Source organism: Gallinula chloropus (assembly GCF_964237585.1).
Source record: "Gallinula chloropus genome assembly, chromosome: 1".
Classification (NCBI taxonomy): domain Eukaryota; kingdom Metazoa; phylum Chordata; class Aves; order Gruiformes; family Rallidae; genus Gallinula; species Gallinula chloropus.
Genome location: NC_140085.1, coordinates 97,917,766 through 97,944,994, shown reverse-complemented (window position 1 = coordinate 97,944,994; position 27,229 = coordinate 97,917,766). Strand labels below are relative to the sequence as shown.

The 27,229-nt window shown below is 42.7% G+C and overlaps 1 protein-coding gene across 1 annotated transcript; it reads right to left on the bottom strand.

Moving 5' to 3' along the window:
* Positions 1–6,266: 6,266 nt before the first annotated feature.
* On the bottom strand, positions 6,267–25,369 carry NSUN3 (NOP2/Sun RNA methyltransferase 3; the record flags this gene model as incomplete). The annotated part of the gene is made up of 7 exons (XM_084278324.1): positions 6,267–6,790; positions 19,522–19,643; positions 20,175–20,329; positions 21,954–22,297; positions 23,869–24,040; positions 24,639–24,903; positions 25,004–25,369. The coding sequence occupies 7 exons, from the start codon at positions 25,367–25,369 to the stop codon at positions 6,520–6,522; spliced, it is 1,695 nt and encodes a 564-aa protein (XP_084134450.1). The 3' UTR covers positions 6,267–6,519.
* Between the last annotated feature and the right edge of the window lie 1,860 nt (positions 25,370–27,229).

The window sequence follows — 27,229 nt, the reverse complement described above, 5'->3', positions numbered from 1 at the left end:
CCTGTAGGATCTCGTCCAGAGGAAGGCCACAAAAATGGTCAAAGGGCTGGAGCACCTCTCTTGTGAAGGCAGGCTGAGAGAGTTGGGCTTGTTCAGCTTGGCGAAGAGAAGGCTCCAGGCAGGAAGCCTTATAGTGGCCTTCAAGTAAACTGAAAGGTGCCTGTAAGAAAGCTGTGGAAGAACTGTTCACAAGACCATGTACCAGTACGGTGAGGGGTAATGATTTTAAACTTTTTAAACTCAAAAAGGGGAGATTTATGTTGGATATGAAGAAAAAGTTCTTCAATATGAGGAGGGTGAGACACTGGAACAGGTTGCCCAGAGAGGTAGTGCAGGCCCCATCCCTGGAGATATTCAAGGTCAGGCTTGACTAGTGAAGATGTCCCTGCTTACTGCAGGGGTGTTGGACTAGATGACCTTTAAAGGTCCTTTCCAACCTAACACATTCTATGATTCTATGATCTTATTTCACTCTGGGACAATTAGAAAAATACTTTCCAAGAACTCTATCAGTACCTATTTCTCTGCTTTTCATAGCCCACCACACCCAAACACAGGCAGCAGTAGCTGCCTGTTTTGTTACTGGTGATCACCAGAAGCAGGCAGGGAAGTGAACTGATCATCTATTTCCCTCAATTTTGAGTAATGTCACTCCAGAACTGTGTTTCAGTGGAGACACAAACCCTGAAATCCTGGAGGTAAAGTTTTAGCAGTTCATGCCAGGCATATTGGAGATTTAGCAAAGCAGGGAACTAGAACTGGTGATACAGGAGATCTTCTTCCACAAGGCCCCCACACAACGCCAAACCTGCTGATTCAGGCAGTCCTTATTCTGACTGCCTGACTGAATGAGGACTTCAGGGCCACAGATATTTCTGGGCTAAAACTAATTAGATGTTAGCTCTAGAAACCACCATTTAACTCTCAGCAATACACATGTGCCTGTCCTACAGTTCTCAGTAAGGCTGAAATAATTCTAAAAATTGAAGCGACCATTCTGTTGTTACTTTGATGTTCGTCCTTGCCCATCCCTACCCCCTACTGCCTTATCATGTTTCTAGGCTTTACCCATTTTGGTTAGGGCACAGAGCACCAGCCTCCTCCCTCTGTTAGGGCAGGATATTTAGTAAGACTGTGTAAGGAAGTCTGTTAAAAGAAGGGAAAACATGTATCTAAAAAACAGACTATGTGTTTATGTGCCTTCGAATCCAGGCCCCTCGAGCAGATTATGATGCTACAGGAACACCGACTGAGGGACAGAACTCTGGTCTTTTTAGCCTGTGCCATGCTAACATCAAAAGAGAGTTTGAAAGCAGAGCCCTATGGAAGCATGCCATGTCCCTCTAGAGACCTCCCTGGTAACAAAGAGACTTATGGAGACAAAGAGAGAACCAGGAGGGGTCCTGCCGGGGCCCATCCCCACACACAGGTGCTGCCTGCCAACTGTTACAGCAGAACAGTGCAGGTGACCCTGATACAGAAGCAGATAACCCAAATCCCTTTTCCCTGAGCACACTACTCTGACACTGAATGTAAACGAGCCTCTTGCCTATTTTGACTGCTTTACTTGATTCACCTTGTCAGAAGTAAGGTCAGGCCAAACCATTGTTCAGAGATTCACAGAACTGTAGGGGTTGGAAGGGACCTCAAGAGATGATTGAGTCCAACCTCCCCTGCCAAGCAGTTATGGCCATTTAAATGTGAAAGGCACACATCAGAGAAGCACAATTTTGGAAAGAACACGGTAAGAATGTCACTCACCAGCTGAAGCACAAGCCTTGTTCCATTTTGGGTAGCTGTTCTGCCGTCCAGTGCTGCTGTCTTCTTTAACAAAATACCCAGTTCTACAACAACTTCGGAAGCACTTCTCTACTACAGAATTATTACCTGTGGTTTTATGGCAGCTGGTATGTTTCCTCTTCCTCTGTGACCGTGAAGGGTTGCATCACCGTGACACGCTGGTAAGTGACCACGGTACTGCCGTGCCCGTAGGACCATCACCAAGTGAGACAGCACGGAAGCGTTTATATACACGGCCACCTTAAACACAGCTGTAAGGAGTGGAAGTTCTTCAGCCAAATACGAAGCCTGGCACGAAACCCAAGTTTATGTTCTCTCCCTTCCTCTCAAGGGTATCTGTGACTTTTTGATCGGGGCATTTTATTTTGGTACCACCTGAAACACACTCTTTAAACTGAGCCGCAGGGGCTCTACGATGCTTGGCCGTGTTGAAAACTAGGTACAACTACTAAGAAAATAAAACCTCCCAAGGCCGTTAGACCTCGACCTCAAATGTTAGGAGGCAGCTAGGAAGGAAGATCAACCCATGAAAGCATTTTCTGACAAACGTTTCAGGATTGCTATGATCTGCCTTACAGAAACCTCTCTTTTGTCAAAAATCACATGGTAGGGATACAGCAGCGCTATCTAAAAGCCAAGACTAGTGACTGTGCGTGCCCTGCACTCTCTGATCCAAGTTTGACAAACTGATAACTAACAACTTGAAGTTGCACGTTTACCGGGATTTTTTACCTAGAGGGTAAGGAACCACACCAACATGCACTGCTCAAGCTTCCCTTGGAAGAGTGAGTTTCGTTTACAGCCATTACTGCATGAAGTTAAATCAGCTTGTCAGCAGGCCCTATTCCATGACCGAGCAGACTATGTCAGCCCAGATTCTCAAAATGTGCTCCCTTCAAATCAGTTTTTCTGAAAGGCACACTGACATGTCATTCTACTTTGCAGGGAACAGGAAGCCATGTTCTAATTAAATACCCAGCAAATTTACAGCAAGTTCCCCCACAGTTTTCATGATTTACATCCTCAAAAGACATTTTTCTTCCAAGGCAGCTAAACCAACAAAGGGGATTCCTTCTGCCCCAGCACAGGTAACTGTGGCTCTTCCCTCCTCTCCCCCAAGGGAACTGTCCTCTCCCCACTGCCCAGGCACTCACAGACCTTTTCCTGTGCAAGGTACAGCATCGTGTCTCTTCCATGCTAAAAGCCATGGCACCTCTCCTCCAGTATTTCACATTTTTCTTCTGCTGCTGTAGCCTGGATCTTTTCATTTTGCTCCTCCTTCAGTGGACTTCACCTTCTCTTTGCCCATCTTAGTAAGAAAGCCAGGAGTTCGTTAGCTGAGTGCAGCAGTCCGCAGCCATTTGCGTTTAATCTCTTTTTCCACTCTATTCCACAGTGGAGAATGCTTTTGACAAGCAGTAATTGAATTGTGTCAGATGTCACTGAGTAAAGGATAAAATTTGGCAAACACCGAGGTTGCCTTTGTATAAGGCCTTCATTTCTCATTGTCCCAGCCCCTCTGAAGCTAACCAGAATGTCTTTCTGTATCTTTGAAAAAGGAACTGTGGAAAAGCGTGACAGTATTTGAGCTCCAGGTCTCCCTGCTGCCCCTGAGGGGCCCTGGCACAGACGCGTCCCACATGCAGCACAATTGTGAACAGTTGTACAAGCACGTTCTTACCTGCCCGTATTAGGGATCACCCAGATTTCTCTGGCCACTCTACAACACAACAAAACCCATCATTTTCTTGCCCTCATCTTACACATCTGCCTTTTTCCCCAAAATTATGAGAGGCTGACTTGTCAGCTACCCCATTTCCAGCGTCGCTGCTCGTGGAAAGCGGTAGGAAACAGCTGAGGAATGAAATCACAGCCCCCTGGGAAAAAGAGGTTAAAAAGGAAAATGTTGCAGCCTTGCCTGGAAGGTGATCAGAAGTCCTCTAAGGGGTACCTGAACGGGCACGAAGCCTGGAGTGGAAGCTGCTTCCCCACATGTGCAAGCCCTCTACCCGAAAGCCTCCCATCCTTTCCGCTTTTCCCGTCTCACACCTCCCTCCCGCTGTGCTTACTCATAGGCACGCTTATCCTGCCACCAGCCAGAACCGACTAGAACAGAACAAACCCTCCTCCTAAAACTCTGCAGCATTCTGGACTAGCTTTCATCTGCTGAAGAGTGAAATAAATTATCACTTACTAATTAGCTTTGGTTTCTGCTCCCTTTTCGGGGCGTTTTTGGACTGGTTGCCAAGAAACCCCAGGAGATCAGCACAGGGTTATGCGGAACTCAGTGCAGCTTTTACATACATCAATCAGGATGCCCTGCTGCATAATTTAGGTGTAATGCAATGCAGTTCACAGGGACTCACCCATATGCTGAGACTGAGCGAAGTTCAGTTTTCAAGGATCCCTTTGTTCTTTCTGTGATTACCCACGTCCTCCTCAACCATTCAGTTTAACCACAGATTTTAATTCCATCCCTGAGTAAATTACATTCTTGGCTTTCCATTTCAATTTCCACAGGGCAAATAAAACTGATGGAAAGCGTTTTGACAAGGGTATTGTTATTTCATCCAGTAGCCTGAGATGACTCCAAATCTGGATATTACATTTAATGTTTCTGGGACAGATGCTGTTAGGTCTTTTCACAGGAACACAATATCATCTGCATACATTAGTAACTTCTGTGCCTCAAGTTGCATACGCTTTATATCCTCTTAAGTTTTCAGAGGCACTGCTGATGATTTAATACTACAGGGGCACTTTAAACATTTTTCATCGCTAAGCAGGCAAGAGGATAACCAAAGTTTACACCCCAAAGGGGCAGAGTACCTTATGTATTTACTTCCCTCAGTAAGTGTGCAGCAGCGAGACGCAGTTCCAAGGCCACACTGCTTAACCCACCCTCCTCCTAGTCACAGAAGCCCGAAAAACCAAAGCTAATGCTCACGACCAGCCTCTGATTTTAGGCTACTGAGATTCTCTTCAGTTCAGGTACCGTCATTCAGAACACTGTCCTCTTGCTGGTCTAGATACTATGGACAGGACCTTACCATTGGAGGCAGGACAGATGCGGGGTGCTCCATGGCCAGGGGTGTACTGATACCAACAGAGAAATCGGTGTGAATGCAGAGTTGAGGCTCATCAGTGAACAAGGTCAGCAGAGAACAAAGTCAGTGAAACATCAACTGAATTTTTCAGAGATAAAAGGCAGTGAAGTCACAGTTGTAACAAGCATTTCTGAGCTCACAGCCACACAGAATCACTGCGGAGTCTCATGCAGAACTGCTGCACCTCCAGGGTGGTTACACGCAGCTCTTCACAGAAGGCCTCTGGCAACCAGCGTTACTCCTCCCTTTCATAGCAAGGTGCAGAACTAGCAATTTGGGAGTTTTTCTCTAGTATTTACAAACAAGTTATGTTTGTGATTGCAAAAAACTTACAGTTACAGATATATGGAGGTGACACACAAAACACATGAAATACATAAACATACAGTCTCTCACACACACACTTCCTCATGAGGAACTCATTTATGAGCAAAAACCACCCCTCAGTTCTTTAAAACACTGCTCCTTAAAAGCAATTATTACAAGCTTCAATCAGGGAAAGGGGTTGTTCCTTGCTCAGAAAGGGATGAAAGGGCTGCTTCAAGTCAGGCAACTGACCTAATATATACACAGTTACATGACACACTCATAGGCATGATTCAAGCCCTGCCAGATCAGCAGTACAGAGGAAGACACAGTTCACAGGTGCATACACATGAACATCTGCACGTATCTCCATCTATTCATCCGTAGCATTGTGCAGCGCTATCGAGGGAACCCAAAAGCAACATGAGCACATGTCCTCACTGGGACTCCCTCTCCTTACACACCACTAACCGACAGGACATCATGAATCCATGTAGCTCTTCTTAACTCTGTGGATAAGCGGCTTCTCCAAAGTGTCTGTTTTGCTCATTGTGACTGTAATTATGTAACAAAACTCTCTGAACACTGTGCCATTACTGCCCTTATTAATCATTCTGCTTCTGTTTCAGTTATGTGCTCTAGAGCCTGTGGGATATATTGCATTGAGTACCGAAGCTAAAACACATCTAAATCTGCTGGTTTAAGGACATTTCAACATAATTTACTCTTTCAAGTTATATTTTTGTAAGCTCAAAAATATAAAAATATATTAAAAAAAAAGAAAAAGCTGATGTTGATATGTCTGACCTTTGCAACTGTAAGCAAAAGACAGTTTTTAAAACAGTAAACAACTTTGCAAATATGAAACCTGTTTTGCCAGTGATTGGAAGAGTCAGCACCACAGATGACAGACTGCATACAAATCAGTTCTTACAGGGAAACGGATTTCTAGATATCATTGAGAGAGAATTCACGCCACAGAAACCATTTATTTAAAAATATACTATATTAAAATCAAATTAGTAAAATAAACCCCAAACAGTGCAATACCCCACCACATTAGGATACCAATCCACCTAATACAAAGCTTCCCTGACTTGGGAAGGACTTCACAGAGGCCCACGAGTCCAAAGACACATTCTGTACTTCAAGCTGAATGAAGCGTCCAGCTTCCTGTTCATCAGGCAACAGCCGACAGACAACTGCTGTGCTCTAAACTCAGTTGCCTTGGACGTGTTCACATACACATATTGTATGAGAAATTAATATTTCTCACAGATCCCTCAGTAAAATAAGCTAACTGGCATCAGGTGGACAACCTTTTCTTTAATTTAGCTAAGTACATTGGACCCCACGCTCTCCCTTTCTCTGGGAGAACCAGAAGTTCATGCTGTTGCGTACCACGGAGAAAGGTGAACTCCTGAGAAACAGCTCTGGCCATTTCCCCGATGTCCACAGGCACAACATCACTGCAGGAGTTCAGAATGAGATTTACTACATCGCTGTTTTCTGCCTTGGAGAGTGTGCACGTGGAATAGACCAACGAACCACCAGGACGCAGCGCTCTAATAGCAGACCTGGAAATAAAAACAGAACAAAAATCAACTCAAGGAGTGATGTAAAGGCTTATAAAGATGGAATTATACATAGGCATACTTACAAATAAGAAAAATAATAGCATGAAAATGTCTTAACAGCATATATGCAGTTGGCAGCATCAGGAAAGTACCTGCAACATGGTTTTGCTTTGTCATTTATTAATGCATTTTCAGTTAACTGAAGGTATTTTTCATACAACAGCAACAAGTAGAAAGCAGCCTCCACTCAGCGCTGCAGAATGTACTTAGAACATTGATATGCGCAGCACAACTATGAAACTGCTGCAACTGTGCATACAAAATGGGTCAGGGCACATCACAAGTGGCAGTGAGACACTCGGCTAGCTGCCTGCGTGACCAAGTATCACGATGTACAGTTGCAGTAACAGCCTCAACTAATTGCTGGGCTGTAATTGTACAAACGTTTCTGCAAATTCTGCCACTTATTCAGCGGGTGGGAGGACTCCAGGGTTTCACTGAGCCACTACTTTCCAACCTGACTTCCTAAGGAAATCCAGCTTATTGGATCGTACTGCCTGTATACGTGCCCTTCAACTTTAACCTGTTGATAAATTTTGACTCAATGAAGGCAAAATAGTCATTTAAAATTTAAAGTATCCTGAAAGCTTCATGACTCCCGGTGGATGGACAGAACAGAGGTTTTTTCACTTCCCCACCGAAAATTAATTTAAACAGACTGTTTGATTTCCATTAAAACAGATCTGCAAAGTCCTTTTTCAGGAAGATAAAACAGAACCTACCAGAGCATAGGAATGAGATAGGCAATCTCTATTCACCTACTGCAAATTAAAAGAGCAAGAAGGAACCCCCAGATTTTGCATTCTTCACACATAACTGAAAGAGGAAGCTATAGCTAATCTGTTATTAAAATGCTTTCTTAAGGTAATGCCTCTTAACCACCCTCTTTGGAGTCTTCAAGGACACAACTCCTCAAAGACTGAGTTGCAAGCTAGCATTCAAATACACCTCGGTGCTTCTGGAAAACAGACTGGACCAGGCTGAAGCAAATACCGCATTAAAATACAATTGTGCCCTAAACAAAGGGTTTTTTTCCTTTAAAAACTAGAGAATCTGAACAGGTGAATGCTGTTACTCAGCTTGTGAGTATCAGAGAGACAACCAGGTAGGGGCTCAGGGGTTCCAAGTGTGTCACTGGGAATTCAGCAGGTGCACAAGGGCAGGTCAGGCACCAGAAGCCTGGACTTGTAGAGCACAATGACACATGCAGTCATGCTGCATGGAAAGCCACTAAATAATCCTAGATTGGTAGATATTACTGAATACACTGCTTTGATCCTCCCCCTCAAAAAAAAAAAAAAAAACCCAGTGAAAAATAAAAGGAAGGAAAAGAAAAACCCCAAGTAAAACCCTATATCCTCAAACTAGATGAGGTGAGCCAGCCCCCAAATGCAGCGAGCCTGATTCCATGCCCAGATAAACAAACACAAAAATTCCACTGAATCAGACAAGCTGAGGATTTGCTAATGGTGGTATCTGAGGAAAAACAGTTGAAAAGGAAAGAGGAAAATACAAGGGGAAAAAAGACAAGTCCTTTTAACAGGATTGGGTCTTTTCAGGAAAAGAATCAATAAAGAAAAGCCTCATCACAAGCAGGATCAAAGCAGATCACAGATCAAAGCTACTCTGAAAGTCCTGTCCAAAATAATAAAGAAACACTGGGACAAATGACTGGTTCAGGCGTAGATAATACAACTCTGTTCACACTCCCAGGTGAAAATTCCTGCAAATTATACCACATCTCTTTCTCCAGGGAGTGTACACATTATCTTGCTCATCTCTTTTATGAGTCTTGGTTACATTAATGAGCAAGCCAAGTACATATTTTATTGGAGTCTGTACTACTCCAATTTTAGTTAGCATAAAAGAACAGCTCTCTCCACTGATGATGCTCAAGAAAAAAAAAAAGAAATCGGTGTTTAATGTTTTCATTGTATCACTTTTCAGTAAAAATCTGGAGAGCGAACAGATGGCTTGCACATTTAGCCTGAGTGAGCAGTTCAAGTTCAACCTGTTATAGGTAAAGAACAGGTTACAGAGTACTTAGGTAGTCTGAATACTTTCCATTTAACAGGGCCTAACGGACTCATTCTAGGATACTTCCAAAATGAGCTACAGCTATCACAGAACCGCAGGTTTATCTCAGACCTCCAAGTAGCTTTTGAGACTGCAAAATATTTAAGAATGTTTTAAGAGACAGGTTATTAAGTCACAACATTTACAACGCCACTCTGAGGCAGTAAAACAGATCAGGTGTCATCCTAAAGTCCCTTCCAGGTCTTACTTTCTGCAATGCTGCTGTTACCAGCATGTGTTTGTACTGCCTGGCTTCAGTCATCCTTCTACCCCTCTGCATTCCGACACAGACACACTCCTCAGCAGGTTGCAAGACCACCAGCAGTGGACCTGAGGCCCTGAGCTGCCTGCTCTGTCCCTTCCAGCTCCCTTCCTCGGTTGCACTGCTGTGGCTGCAGCCATGCATTAAAGGGGCAGGGCTTACACTGCTGCTCTGAGCAACCAGATGTATGTAAGGTAACTACTGTAAAGCAGCACAGGAACATACATCCTTCCCTTCCCACCACCAAGCCAGCAAGAGAACTACGTGCTGATCCACTGTCTCGTTGGCCCCATACCAGTTCTGGAAAACATAAAAGCATTTCCCTCCTCCTACCCTTGTGTAATGATGATTGTTTGCTTTCTAGCTTGCGATTTAGAACTCAAAGAGAACAGGGCTGAAGTCAAAATAGGCTCTCAAAACCAAGCCAGTCTTCACAGTACTATTAGAAACCATGTACTTTACTCATTTTCACAGCATTGCCCCTTCCAGCTACCCCTTTTCCATGCTTACTGGAATGCCAAGCCATGAGAGGGCAGCTGATGTGCTCGGGAATGTGGATGCGCTTGTGCATGACAACTGAGACCACTTTTAGCATACCTGATAACTTTACTCATAGGAGCAGGTGACAGTAGCTGCTTTCCTTCCTGTAAGATGGATGCTACCCCAACATTTAAACAAGCAAGGAAGTATTTTTACCATGTAAAGGTGGAAAAGGTAAATACCAAAAAAGTAGGTAAGTTACAGCTTACAGGGTGAAAAACTCGGACACTTGCTAAATGTCCTTTTCTTGACACATATAAAGTAACCACCATTCAAGACAACACTTTCAAAGGCACTGCTCCTGTAACGGAGTCACTGGGGCAGTGATTTAAAGCAAAGAGCAGCACAGGCTTCTGAATGAAATCCTGAAAATCTCACATTAAACCCCCCCTAACTCTAAGCCTCCTTAGCTTGGGAATCTTCATGGGTCCATGACCCAAAAAAGGTCAGGCTGCTCACTGCAGTTATCTTTATTCTGAACCTAAGTCACGAATTAAAATATCCAAGGAGGATTACTTTAGGCTGCAAGGTTAATCAATGTATCTATCCATCTTGTCAAGTTCAGCAACAAGTTGTTTCAGTGGCTGTGCTCAAAGTCAACCGGCCGCCACCCCCAATTAAGCCGTGCTGGGCTTTTGATAAACCTGCACTGGGCTGCAAAATTCAAAGTGAAGAAGTGCTGGGCTCAAAGTCACAAGGTGATGCTGCACCAGGCTAAGCAGACTCAGGGAGTCGGGGTTCCTTGTCATCAGCATGACAGAGAACTCATTCATATGAGAATTTCTTCAAATAATTTAAGAAACTAGTCCTTCTCTATAAACAAAGGAGAGAAACCAGCTTATCCAAGGGACAGGTCAGAGCTGAAGCCTAACTTACAGACACCTGAATCCACAGATGCTACTACGGCTCCACTATCCAAGAATGTGAGATTCCTCTTACTTAAAGTCCAACTTTTAGCTGAAGGAATTTTGTCTTTGTTGCACTTTGCAACTTCCAAAAATGGGCTCCAAGTCTAGAAGAATGCTAGGATAGAAGACCCTAAAATATTTTTTTCAACTTCCTCTTATTATAATGCATTGCTTAAAAATAAAATACATTACTTAATTGTAATTTTTCTGCAGTTATTTTTCACTCAGTGGTACAGATAACCTTAATGTTTATTAAGGAATTAAAAGTTTCAGTTGAAATATAGCTCTAGTTACACTTAATTTCATAATTTTAAATTCAGGTATATCCATTTACCACGATGTATTTTACATGTTACAGGCTCTAGTACTGCAAAGTTTCAAGCTTTGTACAAAGATATTTAAGAATACACACTAAAAGCACAGAAAACTTTTCCTGGAGCATCATGACTTGTTCACCTTGCCCTACAACATTTTTGGTCTAGTAACAAGACAGCCCCTTGGTGTTTGCAATGAAAACCCTAAAGAATCAGCCCCGCTGCCGGGCAGCTGACGTGTCGCATGCTATCATACCACACCACTGAAGAGTGAGGTTATTGTTTTAGGGCCGTAAGACAGCTAAGGCATAGCAGAGAAGACTAGAATTGGTGAAATGTGTGGCAATCCATCAGCATGCCCTATTTACCACACAAGGCACAGCTCTTCCAGGAGATGATACAAAGCAGTATTCCGAATAAGTAATATTACATTATAGAACTGCAAGTACTATTGCATGTTTGTTAGAAGATGACAGGCATGCTAAACTAAATAGAAAAAGCCAGCACTTTCCTGGGGTTCTGAACACAACTTTTGTATCAGTATATCAGAATTTAGCAGACTTCAAGTGGTATCAAATAGTCCAAAATTGTAATGATATTTGCAAATCGTCAATAGGTGGGAATTACAATAGCTGGAAAACTGCAGGATAGCGTGAGATTCACTGGCACACCATTCTGTAGGGACTTGCCTGATGCTTCTCCACACCTGCTTTAAACTGCTGACAGTATCGCTTCACAGCCACCAAATCCACACTTACATCTTTCCAGCACACAAAACACATCTGTAACACAAACTAAAAGGGTGGTTGATGTCCCTCACATTCAGGAACTAACCTAAAACCATTTCACAAATGCAGATTGCTCCCCTCATTCTAAATAAGTTTAAGGAAAAGTATTAGCAACGCATGGTAAGGGTGTGCCTTTGGACACACATTTAATTACGTGTTATTTACTATAGAACTCAGAGGTACAGAAGGTGCATTAGAGAAGTCTATCCAAACTCCTTGCATTACAGGAGTACTGGGTAGGATTTTTTAAAGAAATATATTATTTTAAAGCAGTTCTATTCACTTTTTTTCTTAAGATTTGCTTTAAATCTAACAATGCAGAAGATGTTAACAATAAATGAGGGAAAACAGAGCTGTATTATTATTTCAGATCTCTGGGCAAAGACCACTCTAGAGCCACACTAAACCTAAACTCACTCTAAACCTAAAAAACTCCTGCATGCAACTAAAATGTAGTTAGATACAACCCAAAAAGAAGATTTTTCATGCTTACAAAAAATTAAACATGATAGGCTGGCATTTTGCTCATTCCAAAAGCCTTGATGGCTAAAACATATTTTTAAAAATAGGCAGGCAATAAATATGTATTTCATACTATAAGGAGCACTTATGTCCAGCCTACTCCTCCTGTAGGTGGGTATATGTTGCATGCCATTGGAAGGGTCAGCATTAATTATGTTAACCATTCAACCATTTTCAGTATTAAAGTAAAATGATTAAATATACTTTAGGGCAATTTTAAAATAATACAACACTTCAATAGTGCCATCTTTTGGCAACTGGGATGTATTTCTGCTCAATATGCAAGATAATGTCTGATCAGTATAACAACCATCGTGCCTTTTGTAAGCTATTAGAGAAAGAAAGCATCCCAAGGGCATTTGCTTTTATTCTCAATCTTATTCTTTATATTGACTAAAGATAACACACATTTCTTCCTTATTCTTACAAGAATCCAAATATATCATGGTAATACGGCCTGCATCTTACAAGTCTTGCTTTTTTCTCTTTTCTCCAAACCAAGTCAAAATGATAAAGAAATTCCTCCTGTGTCAAAATAGCCATTTTTTAATACTTAACGACAGGCAGTGACATAGAATCAGAGTCTCCTGAGTTAGAAGGGACCCATAAGGATCATCAAGTCCAGCTCCTGGTTCACACAGGGCCAGACAACTCAGAGCATGGGACTGAGCGCTTCATCCAAACATTTCTTGAACTCAGCCAAGCTCCGTGCTGTGACCGCTTCCCTGGGGAGCCTGTGCCAGTGCCTGGTCACCCTCTCAGCAAAGAACCTCTTCTCAATATCCAGCCTAAACCTCCCCTGTTGCAGCTTCATATTGGTCCTTTGGGTGCTATTGCTGGTCACCAAAGAGAGGAGATTGGCACCTGACCCTTTGATCCCCCTCATCAGGAAGCCATAGACTGTGATGAGATCTCCCCTCAGCCTCCTCTCTTCCAGGCTGAACAAACCGAGTGACTCCAGCCTCTCATTGTAAGACTTCCCCTCCAGACCCTTCACCATCCTTGTTACCCTCCTCTTGACATTCTCCAGTATTTTTGTGTCCCTCTTGTGCTATAGTGCCCAAAACTGCACACAGAACTCCAGGTGAGGCCACACCAGAGCAGGTAGAGAAGTCCATAAGAGACAGAGACACTAGTTCCAGTATTCTCCCCACACCCCACGAACATACTCCCTCTACTCTTAAAAATGCTCTGCTACTCTGGAGAGACACTGCAGCTCAACATAATACCAACAGGAGAACCACAAAGTGAACTGGTTTTTTCCAGCCTTAGATGGAACTATAAATCAGACACAGCCACCAAAAGAAAAAAAAAAAAGAAAGAGACCCCCACAACCAAACACCACAAGTGCAAAAATCCTACCCTGCTCTGCTCTAGACAAATTTTGTCCTGAAAATTCTGATAAATAATCTTTCTATGGGAAAGAAATTTAAATTCTTCTAAAGCAAGGACTGAACCTTCAGTTTAACATTATTCAGCTTTGCCCTCTGATGCACGATAACCTCTGAAATACTCATCCTGCTAACACAGGCTATCAGATGTCCATTGCAATGCCAGAACTGCAGACCCTTGTGATGGCAGCAGACTGGTTTATTTCCCAGATTTAAGAGCCACAAGTGCCAGTGCAACACCCAAGAATTTCGTTTCCCTTCTCCACACGGCAGCAGCCTCACACACTCACAGGAGGGGTTGTCAACACGCTCAGACTCACCAACAGCAAAGCTGTTCCTTGCTGGGCAGCCTGCAGCAGCTAGAAGCAATCCACTTCTGCTGCTGCTGTGACAAATCTTCAATCCTGACACTGTTTTGGTCATCCTAGAATTACTCATACACTCTTAGAGGTCTGCCCATCCCTCTTCCCAACCTAAAATTAATATTTAAAAGAAGAAAAACATATGCAGCCCAAGCAGAAACTTCTGAGCTAGAGAAGAGGTAACAAAAAGATCTTAGAAGCTCCCTGCAGACTTTGTCACAGCATTTTTTCCTTACTGCTTATTAAACACATATATACATAGAAAGCACTGAAGGCGGAATTACAGTAAAATTTGTGTCTGAATTTAAATCTGTGATCCCAAAACAACTACTTGGCTGCTGGGCAACTTATTTATTTGTGCAGTTATGTATTGGTTCAATAAACTTTCTTCTGCCATATATCATAAGGGACTTAGTGATTTAAGTTACTCACAGGCACTACCAAAGGCTTCAGGAACCAGGCAGTACTTCAACAGAAGCCTTTAAAAGAAGATCTTTAAAAGTCCCTTCCAACCTAACGCATTCTGGTGCAGACTGGTAAACCACCATATAAAGTGGCTGCATCATCAATGGTCTCTGCTTTGGTAGAAGCCCAGGACTGAAGCATCAAGACAAACACAGATCAAAAGCTCCAAGAAGCTGCTTGCATGACACCTGATTACTTACATATGGCATTAACTAATGGTTCAAGTACCCCTTAGTTTAGAACAACAGGTTCAGAATATTTGGGTTGAGATTTTATAATTCTCTTTTTAAGTAAAAGCGTGTGCATAACTCTCCTACCTCCCAAACTATTAAACGAGAAAGAAAAAACAAAGTTGCCCAAAACTTCTGGTAAGCTTTTCTTGAGAAAGATCAGCAATTTCAAGTACTGTGTTACAATTGATATGCAAAGGAAAAAAGTTATTTGTAGAGGGAAACATTCAATCTTATCTCACTCACTTGCATAAGGTTTGTAAGAGGAGATATGTATATAAAACAGAACCAGACATAGTATCATATTTATAAGCAAAACAGGGACCAAAACATTCCATTAGCTAGGAAGAGTAAAGAGCAAGTTCAATGTTTCATCCTGAGTTTTGAAAAATGAGGATGTATGCAAATTGGGAGAGATCAACTAGAAAAATGACCGTTTTGTATGGCTTATTTTGCCACCGGTAAACCAAAGCACGGAACATTCACGATCCTTCAAACTTCTCGTGCACCTTGGATTCCCCTAAATCTCTTTTCTTTGTACGTGCACACCTTAGGTAGTGTGGAAAGTGCTAAGAAATGTTGCTTTTGCAAACTGAAAAATGTTATTGTATTCTTCACTGACTTAAAGGACTCAGGCTGCCTCATCAGAGATCCTGTGTAGGGAATTTAGGATAGCACATAAAGTAAGGGGGAATACTGTTCTCAAATAAGGGTTCAATTTGAGTGCATAGCTCTGCTAAAAGATACAGATGATCCTGGACAATGAAATAAGGGGTTAAATCGTGACTGAGGACATGGGGCTGGAACTGAAGGAAATCAGGCTCAAGGAACAGGCTTCCACCATGTTGATTGATAATGGGGCACAAATTACCACATCAAGGCAAACAGGCAAAACGATGTGGGGTCATTTTGACCAGGAGTGGAATTGCCTTTTCAGGAGCTACAAAATTAACATGCGCAATCTGAAACCTGTCTGGAGCTTTGACTTCCTTCAGCCCAGGGCAACTGAGCCCAGGGCCATGTCAGTTGCCCGGAAAGTTAAGATAAAGACAACTACTTGCCAGTAAGCAGTTGTCTCAGACAAAAGGACTCATACATTTTAATTTTCTTCACCAATGGAAGCGGGAATCTCCCAGACATGCCATGTGTATTATATTGTGTACTGCTGTGGATGGGGCGCCTTGGTTGAGCCTGTAAAATCCATAGTTAAACAGAGGAAGGAGATGAAAGGTTCAACCCGAGGAAGACTCGAACCTTCATCGCTGAGACCCCCGACGACCACTACTACAGGACAATGCGCAGACGCAATTGAGAGGAGTTTATGGAAACCACTTCTTAGAACTCATCTTAATAAGAGCGGGACAGGTGATGAATATGTATAGATGTATGGTATAAAAAGGCTGCAGGCACTGACCAAAGGTGTGCCTACTCTGTTGGGTCACCTGCTCTTGCAAGAACGTATAATAAATTACTGCTCCACTAACGTGTCTACTGAGAGTCCTGTTTTTAGGACCTTTGCCATTTCTAACAGGTAGCTACAAGAGAAATTGTTTTGAATAAGTGCTACGGGAAAAAAAAAAGAGGTGAAAAATGCAAGTCAGACAATACATAGCTTTTGAAGTTGGTCTGAGCTCCCATGGACCAGAACTCTATTAAACACCAATTAGAGCTGTTTAATTACTGAGAGAAGTTGTGTATAGAAGAGTTACAGCAGTTGGAATGCCATCGCTGCGTTTTCTAAATTGTATCCTGCTGGATTTATTTCCAGCTGCACCCTAACACGCTTTCTTTCAGCTGCAGTAACTGGCCCAGGAATAATTACAACATCCGTAACTGTTTCACCACTAAGTTATTACCCACTCGAGCTTAACCCAAAATTTAATTTCTATCTGAGAACTGATAACATTGCTAAATTCATTTATAGGAACCACTGCATTTTGTGCTGGCATTTGGTACCAGGAAATGAACGTTCCTTCCTTACTTGGCAATTTGTTTTCTGCATGAACAGTCCAAATAATAACAAGATTTGCAGCGTGTTCTTGGATTACAGCACTCAGTAGGGATGCTGTGGTTTTGGTATTAACAATCATTACAATCTCAATTTCCTCCAAATCAGTGGTGCCCTCACTGCTTTTAAACTTCACCGTTCAGCATTTGTGACATTTATTTACATTTCAGATTTTATTCAGGCTGGAGCAGGAAGATCATTGCATCAGTTTCAACACTTCTTTCAGTGCTTTCTTCTCTGAAGCCTCCATGTACTTAATAAATTACATTGTATTGCAAAAAAAAAACCACTTTCCTTTCACTCCTCCTCCAATACCTTTAGCTTATCCCACAACTTGATCCGCTAAAAATATCCACCAGAACCCCCCAAAAGAAACCCAGTGAAAAATCTCCAAGCTAAAAAGTGCAAGATGACCAAACCCAAAAAAACCCACACTACAAGACCAACAAGCAAACTATTTCCCTACGGGAGAGAGAATCTGAATTTTGGGGTGAGTGTCACTTGAAAGAAATGAAACGAGAACTTCCTTTTGCATTTCATTCTTCCTTGCCTTACACTTAATGCTACTGCTAAACTGAAATAACGCTTGGTCCTTATTCGTTAAGCTTCATCTTCACATCACAGAATATTTCCTACACTATGCTCAACAAAACTGTTGATAACCAGCTTCATACTTATTTTTGGTTAACAGATACAGGAACTGAGGGGAGTATCTCCCCAGAGCATAAAGCACCAGGTAACCCAAAAACCCAGAGCTATTTCTGCATGAGCTGACTCATGTAAGATGCAGCACAGCTGGATTAACCTAGGTTCAGCCTTCCTGAATATGACTGGAAGTATCAGAGATGGGATTTTTTAAAAATTTATTTATAATTACGCACTTTAGCAATAAAACAAAGGCTTGAATAGAGTAATGTTTCACAATTTTGGTGTTGCCAAATTTCTAACATGCTTGCATCAATCATTTAGCCTTTTCCAGACTCATTTTATCCTTTCCTTTTTCCCTTTCACACTGGATCTAAGACATCTTTGGTATTAGAAATGCATTCTCAAGTGATTAGATAAAAAGAACAATAAACTGCTACACCATCTACTAAGTACATGTCACATATTTTACCTTGTAACACCTGTAATCTCTAACTCCTGAACCTAACCATTTTAGAGCATTCACATGCTCTAAAACCTTTTAAAAGACAAAAAAATTTCCAGTGCATGTAACAATAGATTGGTCAATCTACAGAACTTCTCAGACCTATGTTGAGCAATGAAATTGAAATTATCATCCCTTTACCTCAATTTACATATCGAAAGTATTTTGTCCTTACAAATCCAATTCTCATTGCTGTTGCTATAGTAAAGCACACTTTCAACATAACTAAAGTTCTCTTCTTCATTTAGGAACAATTGAATTAAATCTGATTCAGGTTGACAGGGATGTCTCCTTTTTAAAAAAAAAAAAACCCAAGGCACCTGCTGTCACGAGTTCTCCACTTCAGGATTACAATCTGGAGCGATTTATGCAAATTCTCAAAATTTCTCTGCATGATATATGCTTTCTTTTTGGTAGGGGCTCACAAATTGGATTTTCTATGTCAAATATTGAAAAGGGAAAACTGAAACAGGTCAGTGCTTTAAATGTGATTGATTTCTTCAAAGGAAATGGATGACATGATGCATTACTGCAATAAGATACTCATATTTCTGTTATAAATCATAGGTTTCTGCTAGCCTTTTTCAACTGGAACTCAAGCAAAACTATCTTAAACTGCTGCAATGGGAACTTTCCATAAAAACTTTCTTTCTCTTTTTTATAATATGTTATTTTTTCCCCTCAATTTGCTTTGAAAGATGGACTTCAAGCGTGACTGTTGCCTTGCAGAAAAACCCACTCAAGTCTAGAAGGTATTACTGGGAAGTCACGGGTTCTTTTTGCCCAGCAAGAAAGGCTGCGGAGTTTGAAATGCTTCCCAAATGCTGGCCTGTGGCTGGCATCATCAGCAACTGTAATACATGACAACCTCGATTAGGATTACTGGGTGGATGTTTTTGAAGCATAAACCAACAATTCTCTTTCCCCCACCGAACATCACATACTTCTGGTTTGTTACCCTACCAGTAATTCTGTGCCACCAATAGTCAAATGGGCATTAAATTCAAGCTGCACGTACGAGCGTGCAGTAACGGACAAAACTTCTTTATACAAAGGGCCCAGAAAGTAAATCCTGAAACAGCATTAATTAGTGACTTAAGTGATGGTTGGTAACCAGCCCCAACTTACAGCTCAGTTATCAAAAATACTGTAATAAAGAACCATAGGGAATGATTCTGTTAAAGAGCAGCAGCAAAAGGAGCTTGAGGAAGAACGTCCAGTTTGGCAGGTTGATCTACAGCTTTCACAGTTTTTAAAAAAAACAAATAAAAGTTGTATTAATTTTTTTTGCTTCAGCTGAGGAATACATCTGAAACCATTTTAGCTGTGTCAGGCAAAAATACTTTGATATGGTACCAGGCTGTTCTGAGTCACCTGAAAATGGACAGGCACGTGAACAAACAAGACAGCTGTACAGCAGCGCGGCAGCAGAGGACTGTGGCCTCACTGCTTTTATGGCCCCACACGTATTTCCATATTCACATTAACCCAGATCAACTGCTTATTCTTAAAGAGTGTTGCAACAACATATTCTTCACGTTCTTTTCACAGGGTGAAAAAGAGGTTCTGGTTATTAAAGGTGACAAATCTTGCCCACCTGTCACTTTTACTAATGAGGAGAAGCTCCTTTAATTGCTTTCCTTTGCACTTCTCACCTCAGCAGCTGGAACTGTAGAGACGATAACTCTTTCCTTTGTATCAGCCTAAGTGTAGCTTGCTGAACATCAGAAGAGAATAGCCAACTTCTGTCATTTGAACAAGGAGCATCAACCAGTACCTATGTAAGAGCAAATAAGATAACTCACAATAAATATATTAGTTTTCTGAACACTCTGTGCCAAAAACCTACTCAACTTGCTTTTGCAGACACTGAGAATACCCTTTTTATTTTCCATTTTTGTAGCAGAAATTATCTAACTACTATTTTGAGATTTTTTTTATGGAGTTGTCTGGGGTGGGGAAATAAAAAATGACTACTTCAAAGGTACCCTCTACCCAAATAGCTCTCATTTGTTCCCCTCCATCCCTTTCTAATTACACATCATGCAAAGAATTCAGTGAAAAGGTCTTCAGAATTTACTACCAAGGCTAAAATGGGGAACATCATCTAACACGAATAAAAGCACAACAGGCTTCACAAAGCAATTCCTGAGGCTCTACAAATCCTGTACAGGACCTTGGTTCCCCTTGATAAGGCAGATATTTTTGTGGGGGCTAAAAAAAAAAAAAGGGGGGAAGAAAAAAAGAGCAGCATAGGAATAAAAAGAAGAACATAGATGTATCATTTGCTAGTAAGTAGTAACATTACCTTGTCATAGAATTCAGGCTTCAGGTCTCCCATCTCCCTACCATCCAGTTTAGAGACTGTTATTAGCTTAATCAAAGGATCTGGGATGAAGGATTCTATTGTCTGCTTCAACCATCTTGACCTCAAATCATCATATTCATTACAGTGAAAACGACCTTGGAAAATTAAGAAAAAAAGAAAAAAGTAAACACCCTAAGAGCAGCCTTCATGGGTTTTTTTTCTGGCTTGTTTCTTTACAAATATAAGGAGTTACACCTATTTCAGAAGTTCTACTGTTTTTTCCATGGGTGCCATACAGTTTACAACTTACATGTTTATGTTCTAGCACATTTAGTAACTCTGCTGAATTTGAATAAACCTGTGTAGAATTCCTCATGCTCCTGCAGACCAACCCATAAATATTTACTGGCAAATACTTAGTGTAGCAATAGACTTCCACAGTAAAACAAACTTAAAACATGAGCCATATACAAAGACCAGTGCTAAGTGATTGCCCTTCTGGGTTCTTTAAGCCATCATCTAAATGAAGTACATACCCCTTATTAACTGACTGCCCTTTAAATAAAACAAACATGAGTTTTACATATCCTCAGCAGAGCAGTCCAGACCCTTATTTATTTGAAATTTAAGCTAGAAGCATTTTAAACAAAGTGTTTTGGCTGTACTTTTAAGAAGTAGACAGAGTAGTCACCCCTTCAGAAGAAACATTGCTGCTGCTTGTACATGCAGCATGATCATTTTCCTCTTACTCCTGTTCTCTAATTTAATAAAATTTCTATTTTCACATCTCCACAGGTTGTAACACACCATGCTTTCCACACACAATATTGTACATAGCCATTCAGTGAGACACATTAAGAATCAACTTCCTTGCATCTTACATTCCCAGCAACAATTCAGTACCTCCAGAAGCAGCCTGGGATAAAAGTCAGTTGTTCGGTAATTTTTTTGTTTATTTGTTTTTTCAAACGTTTTTAAAGGGAAATCCACATTTAATTAACCTCATTGGCATCACCTCATTCCTCTGGAAGAGGGAGGGAGAACCAGCTGTAACCAGAAGGTGCTGATGGTGGCAGTAATGGTCCCACTGGTAAGAACATAAGGCGCTGTGAACATTCTGAGACAATTATTACTCCAGATATCACAAACTTAGAAATGGCAATCACAGCTTGCTGTAACTCCCTGTCCCAGAAGAACTAAGCTGCTGCTGCTTGCTGCTGCCTCGTAAACTCCACGATTATCTTAGTGCCCTTCTGCAACATCTATGTGGACTGAGACACAGAGCTTATTAAATACTGACGCTGACCAATCCCTCAGCATAAGCCTTCTTCCCCTACCTCAATCTTGCTCATTTAATTTGTTACGCTCTGGTTTACATCAGCACTGTTACCTTTACTCAGGCTATTTGCACAGCACTGGCCAGAGAGGTGGCAGAGAACAAGAAGTGTTCTACCATTGCAGGTTACGTACCTCCCTGTGCCAACAAACCCACATCATTTTAAGTAACTTCTTGAGAAGTACCAGGAAGGGAACGTGCGGAGGAAGACAAAGGGAGTTACTCCACTTTTGCCTGTCAATCAAACCACAGTAACCCCTATTTAAATGACTACTGTGTTTTCATTCTCCTTCAGGTAAACACTTCGTAAGAATCTTACTAAGCAGAGTGGAAATACTTGGAATATAAATTATTATTTTCCCTCCAGTCTAAACCTTGTACACCCTGAAAGAGCCCAGGCTCAGAGCCAGGGATCAGCTCCTAACAGCACCTCAGTATTTTACCTGGGTAGGCACACTGCAGCACAGCAACCGATTTACCCCCGGGGGCAGCACAGAGATCCAAAACGTCTTCCCCATCTTTCACTTCCAACGCCAACACCGGCAGCAGCGAAGCAGCATTCAGCAGGTAATACCCTTTCAGTTTACCAGCCTGGTGTTTCTGTGCAGGGAATCTCCCAGGATTTCTCCTGATGTAACACTTCAGCGATGCGGGAAGATAGGGCAAAGGTCCCTGAAAGGCAGGATGATACCCCTTCGCACGCAAGGTGCTCTCCAGTTCAGCAGACTGGCTGAATTTGTTAAGCAGCACAGCGTACTGCCAGCAAAAGGGGTGAGTGAGTACATCTCTGGATTGGAAAGGAAAAAAAAAAAAAGAAAAAAGGAAAGCTATTAAATAACTCAGTGAATAAAAGGAGCTTTCTGTAGTGTAGGAAGCCTATTCTTACATCAGGGTAACAACTGCACCATTAGATGATTCTCATATAATCAAAAGGGAATAATTTTGATTAGATACAATTAAGAACATTATGCAGGAAAATAATTTTAAATAGGAAATCAAGCCACTGTTTTCTCTAATTATCACATGCAAACCACTAACTACTTCCTATAAAAAATGCTCTCTAGTTTTCCTAATTCTTTAACAAATAACTGTAGAAGTTCTAAATTATAAAGCATAATGCTCTTCCTGACTATAAAGTACTTCCCTAGAGACAAAGAACAACTGTAATATTAGTTGTAAATATCACAACAATCACATTGGCTTTCTAATGGCTTTTCCAGTCAACACCATAAAATGCAGTTTTTCCAAGTGCTCTTGTGTAAATTTCCTTTTGTATTCTGCAAACATTGGGCCAGAAAAAGAACTTAAAACAATAGGTATTGCCAAAAGACAATCAAAAAGCAGAGTGTATATGGTACGAACAAGTTTGTTGATACTTCTTTTTCACTTTCTCACATGGATTTCCTCCCCTTTTCTATCTGAATTCCTCTCAGTATTTTTCATTTAGCCTCAAAAAATACTCCTCAGGAACAGCCACTGCCTGACCCAAGCCAGACAGTTTTTAAGTTGATTCACTTAAACAAATACTGCGTACCTAGTTTTGGTTTTTTTTTAAAACAATGGAGACACTTCTATTAAACTACTTTACAATCCAAACAGGCTAAAGCAGAGGGCAGTCAGAGGAATCACATGGTTTTTAAAACCCCCAACCACATAAGGTGCTTTTCCCTTCAAAGTAATGTGGCACCGATCATGGGAGCATTCCTCACCTACTTCAGGTCAAAGCCAACTGCTTTTGTTCAAATTCCTGTTGAAAACTATGCAAGTTAAGCAATGAACTTCTCCAGAAGGGCTCTTCTGCTGGCTTTCCTACTAGCAACAACCACCAGTTAGCAAGAAAGATGTCTTCTCTCAGCCCCACAGCCATTGCTTTAGCAGCTGTAAGGTGAAGGCCCCAATTAAGTGATACCCTTTTCTGCAGATGTTATTAATATTAAATTTCTCATAACAAAGTAAATCAGGGGAAATACTCCTAACATCTTTGTCCTAGCTTCTGAAGATACTATAAAGCTTCAGAAAAACTCCCAGCTTTAACAGTGGCTGTTAAGTATAAAGGGCGGCTTTTTGGAGCATGGTGTTGACGGACGTCAACAAGCACGTAAGATGAGAGTCTCTTTGCCATACATACGCACATGGAACATAAACTTCATCATGCCTGAAAGAATCACATCAAGGAAAAACTTAAAATTCTCCAAGTGTTATCCTTCTGTTATTTCACACATTTATGGTAGCTCTAAATGGAAAACATACTCAAGCAGTGGTTACAATCCATGACTTTTCTGAAGCTATTTTACGAACCACCTTAAAAAAATAACAGAACCTCTCCATTCACTCTCACATCTCCCCAAAACAACAGACCTGACGCTGGTCCATGCATCTCCCAGTTCCACAGCATACTGCTTCTCAAAATGATCCAAAACAACTTGGCAAATCTGCTTTTGAAGTTTCCCTTTCGTTCTACTTTCCAGCTTCAGAGAAAGGAGGAAAAAAAAAAAGTGATAAAACCAAACAAGTGAAACCCTCCCTATTTCTCACTAGAATTATTAAAATAACATTTTATAAATTTAAATGAACTTAGTATCAGGGCTATTGAGATGCTCAAGTTTCAAGGTGACATCACACATGCAATCAAGAAATAGCTGAAATTCCACGGGACAAACAAGCTAAGCTCGAGCACTTTCTTCTTCCCTACCTGTGAGGAGGTTATTCAAAGGCTGTTGACAAAACTCCTTCACAAGAACCACCGTGCTAATAATAACACAGTGGATCCTGGGACTCTGATCTACCAGAGCAAAATAAGCAATGCATCATTATCACCTCTGCCAAGATGCACCCATGTGACTAACTGAAAGAAAGAAATTAATTTGAATCGTTGTTGAAGTCATCCGGGAGTTGAGCCAGGAAGCATCGCAGTAACTAATTTATCTCAGGAATAAGGAAAAAAAAAAAACCAACCCCAAAATTCGGTCATGCTGTCTTTTTTGAACTATGAAAACTTTATATTTGGGGAAAGAACTTTCAGTTTCTACGCAGACTTGTGCTATTCAGAAGGAAAACACCACGCTTTGCTGGGTGCCCCCCTCAAGGACGAGCAGCAGGCCACCCCTCCGGCTGCTTCCCCTTCCTGCCGAGCACCGGCCTGCTCGGAGCATGAACGCTCGGCAGGAGGTAGGACCTGCCGGCCCTGCTGAGCTCGGAGGTGCTGCTGTCGTCCCCTGATTTCCCGAAGAACCGCCACAGCGCGTTTGCGGGCCTGATCCCCGTGCCTAACAGTAAGCGCTGCCCGTGAGGGCCGCCCCGCCTCACAGAGGCAGCCGCCGCGGCCAGACGCGGGGCAGGCACGGAGCTGAAGGCACAACGACTACGAGGGGCTTCCAGCACAGCGGCCCCCCTCTTACAGAAGGGAAAGGGGGTACATACGGGGTTTGACCGCTGCGGAGCGGGGCCCCGACCCGCGTCAGGAGCCGGTACCGGGCCACTTTCTGACAGCTACCAAAGCCCCCAGCAGCGCTGGAACAGCCCCGAGCCGCCGTTTCAAGCTCGGAAGCTTCGCTCTCGACAGACGGCCCGTCCCGCCGACGCCCCACGGCCGCTCCCGCCCGCCGGGGCAGGGCCGAGCAGCGGCGGAGCGCACGACTCCCGGATGGGAGCACAGGCCCGACCCGGCGGAAGGGCCGCCCGCCCCAGGAGGCGCAGGAAGGGGCCGAGCGCTCCTCCCGCCCCGCTTCCGGCTGCCGAGCCCGCGCCGTGCCGCTCCCCCCCGCCCGCGCCTCACCTGCTCCGCGTCCTGGGCAGCTGCTCTCCGCGGCAGGAGGGCGGCTCCGACGCGGAGGGGTGGCGGCGGCAGCAGCAGCCGCATGACCGGAGCCGGGTGTGGCGGCGGGACCGGGGCGCCCCCCGGCGACAGAGTGGGGGGCAGCTCCGCCCGTCCTGCCCCGTCGCCGCGTTGGGTCCCGTCCGCCCTCGGCGGCACAGCGGTTGGTGCGTTTCGTTTGTTTTGCTTCTGTTTTCCCGTGGGATGCCGCGCCGCCCTCCCGTCCCCTCACCTCTGCGGGAGGGGAGCAGGAGTGTGCAGCGACGGGCCCTCCGTTAATCAACTTGCTAAGCCTCGGCCCAGAGCCGGCTCAGGCTCCTGCCGCTGCCATCCACACTGCGGCCAACAGACCTTCCTCATCATGGCTTTTCACTGGCCCAGCGGCTGTTCAGCTGCTCAACAGCAGCTACAGCTGCTCAGCTGTAGCTGAACCTCTTGTAACTGCAGGGAAGCATCCACAGAAACTTGGGAATTACTCACACAGAGGCCTTACACACAATTTCAGGTAGCCCACTCTCTGGGAAGGGTAGCCAGGAGAACCACCGGACCGCCATTTGCCCGCTGTCACTAGTTTAGCAGCACTAAAATCTGAGGCTGATTAAATTCTCAGGCAATTCTTCTGACCACCACATCCAAAACAGAGCCAAGGAGGCCTGCAGACTGCTCTTAGAAGAAAAGGCGCCTCGCTTTGTTGGCCATCTCCTGCTGCAGTCCGTGTGGCAAGACAAAGCCTCCACATTTGCTCGTTCTCTCTCTCTGCAGCTTGCTTCTCCATCAGCATCTGCCAGCTCCTTCAGTAACCACAACAAGGAGCACAATTGTTTTGTTGAACAGTAGTTTTGTCAATGGCTGCCTACGCAGCTTCTGCGTGCTGAAACTGGCCTCTGAAGTCCAGGCTGGAAAGGGGTGCAAAGGTAAAGGCAGGAGTGTTATCATATAGATAAATATTTGAGTTTCAGGCACAGGCTAATGAAGACTAAGAACACTTAGGCAAAACTCATGCAAATTGCCATCAAACTTGAAAGGTTATTTAAAATGTTTCAATCAGGATCCTGACAAAGAGCCCAGTAGACAAAATGGAGACCTCCTACATAACAAATGTGAAAGGAAAGCCTTTACAATAAATGAGTTTTACCAACAAATACAGAACAAAACTGTAAAGAATACAGTTCTCTACAGTTGTAATTCTGCCAAGACCAGTAACAATTAAGAAAATACATACAATAATTGAATTTTACTGTACCAGTAAAAAAAAAGTTTGCCGCATAAGCAGCCCCTAAATGTAGGACTATATTCTCCTGGACAGCGTTGATGGTGCTGTGAATGTCATTTAACATGTCTGAAAATAGTAAGATTTGCAGCACATCACAAGTAAAGGATGGACCACAACTGAACAGTTTGTGCACTACAAAACACCACCATCACAAACTGCCAATGAAACAGTACAAGTGATACTGCAACCCGTTACCTCTCTCGGGTGCTGCAGAAGAGGTGGATTGACTCTGGGGGAACTAACTTCAGTATGTTTTGAAAAGTGAGATTCTGTTCCTTTTAATAAAAAGCAGTCTAAATCTATGTGCTTTCTGACACCTAAGCAACTATGCTTGCCACTCAGAGTGACCCCATGCATGCCTGGGTGCCCTGCTAAACCACAAATGGCAATCTGTATCTCATCTGCAAATTCCATTGTATCTCCACAACTCCACCATAACCTCAGTCCACAATTCTCTTAAGATAATGTATCTCCTTCAAATTTTGTTACCTTATTTCAAACTTGTATTTTCTAAGCATGCCCTTGAGCTGAGGAAAGCAAATGAAGAGGGCCCAGTGTCCTATTGCCCACAGATACTTTCACAAAGTTGGAGGATGGATGAAATGTCTTAATATTAACAAGTCATTATTCAG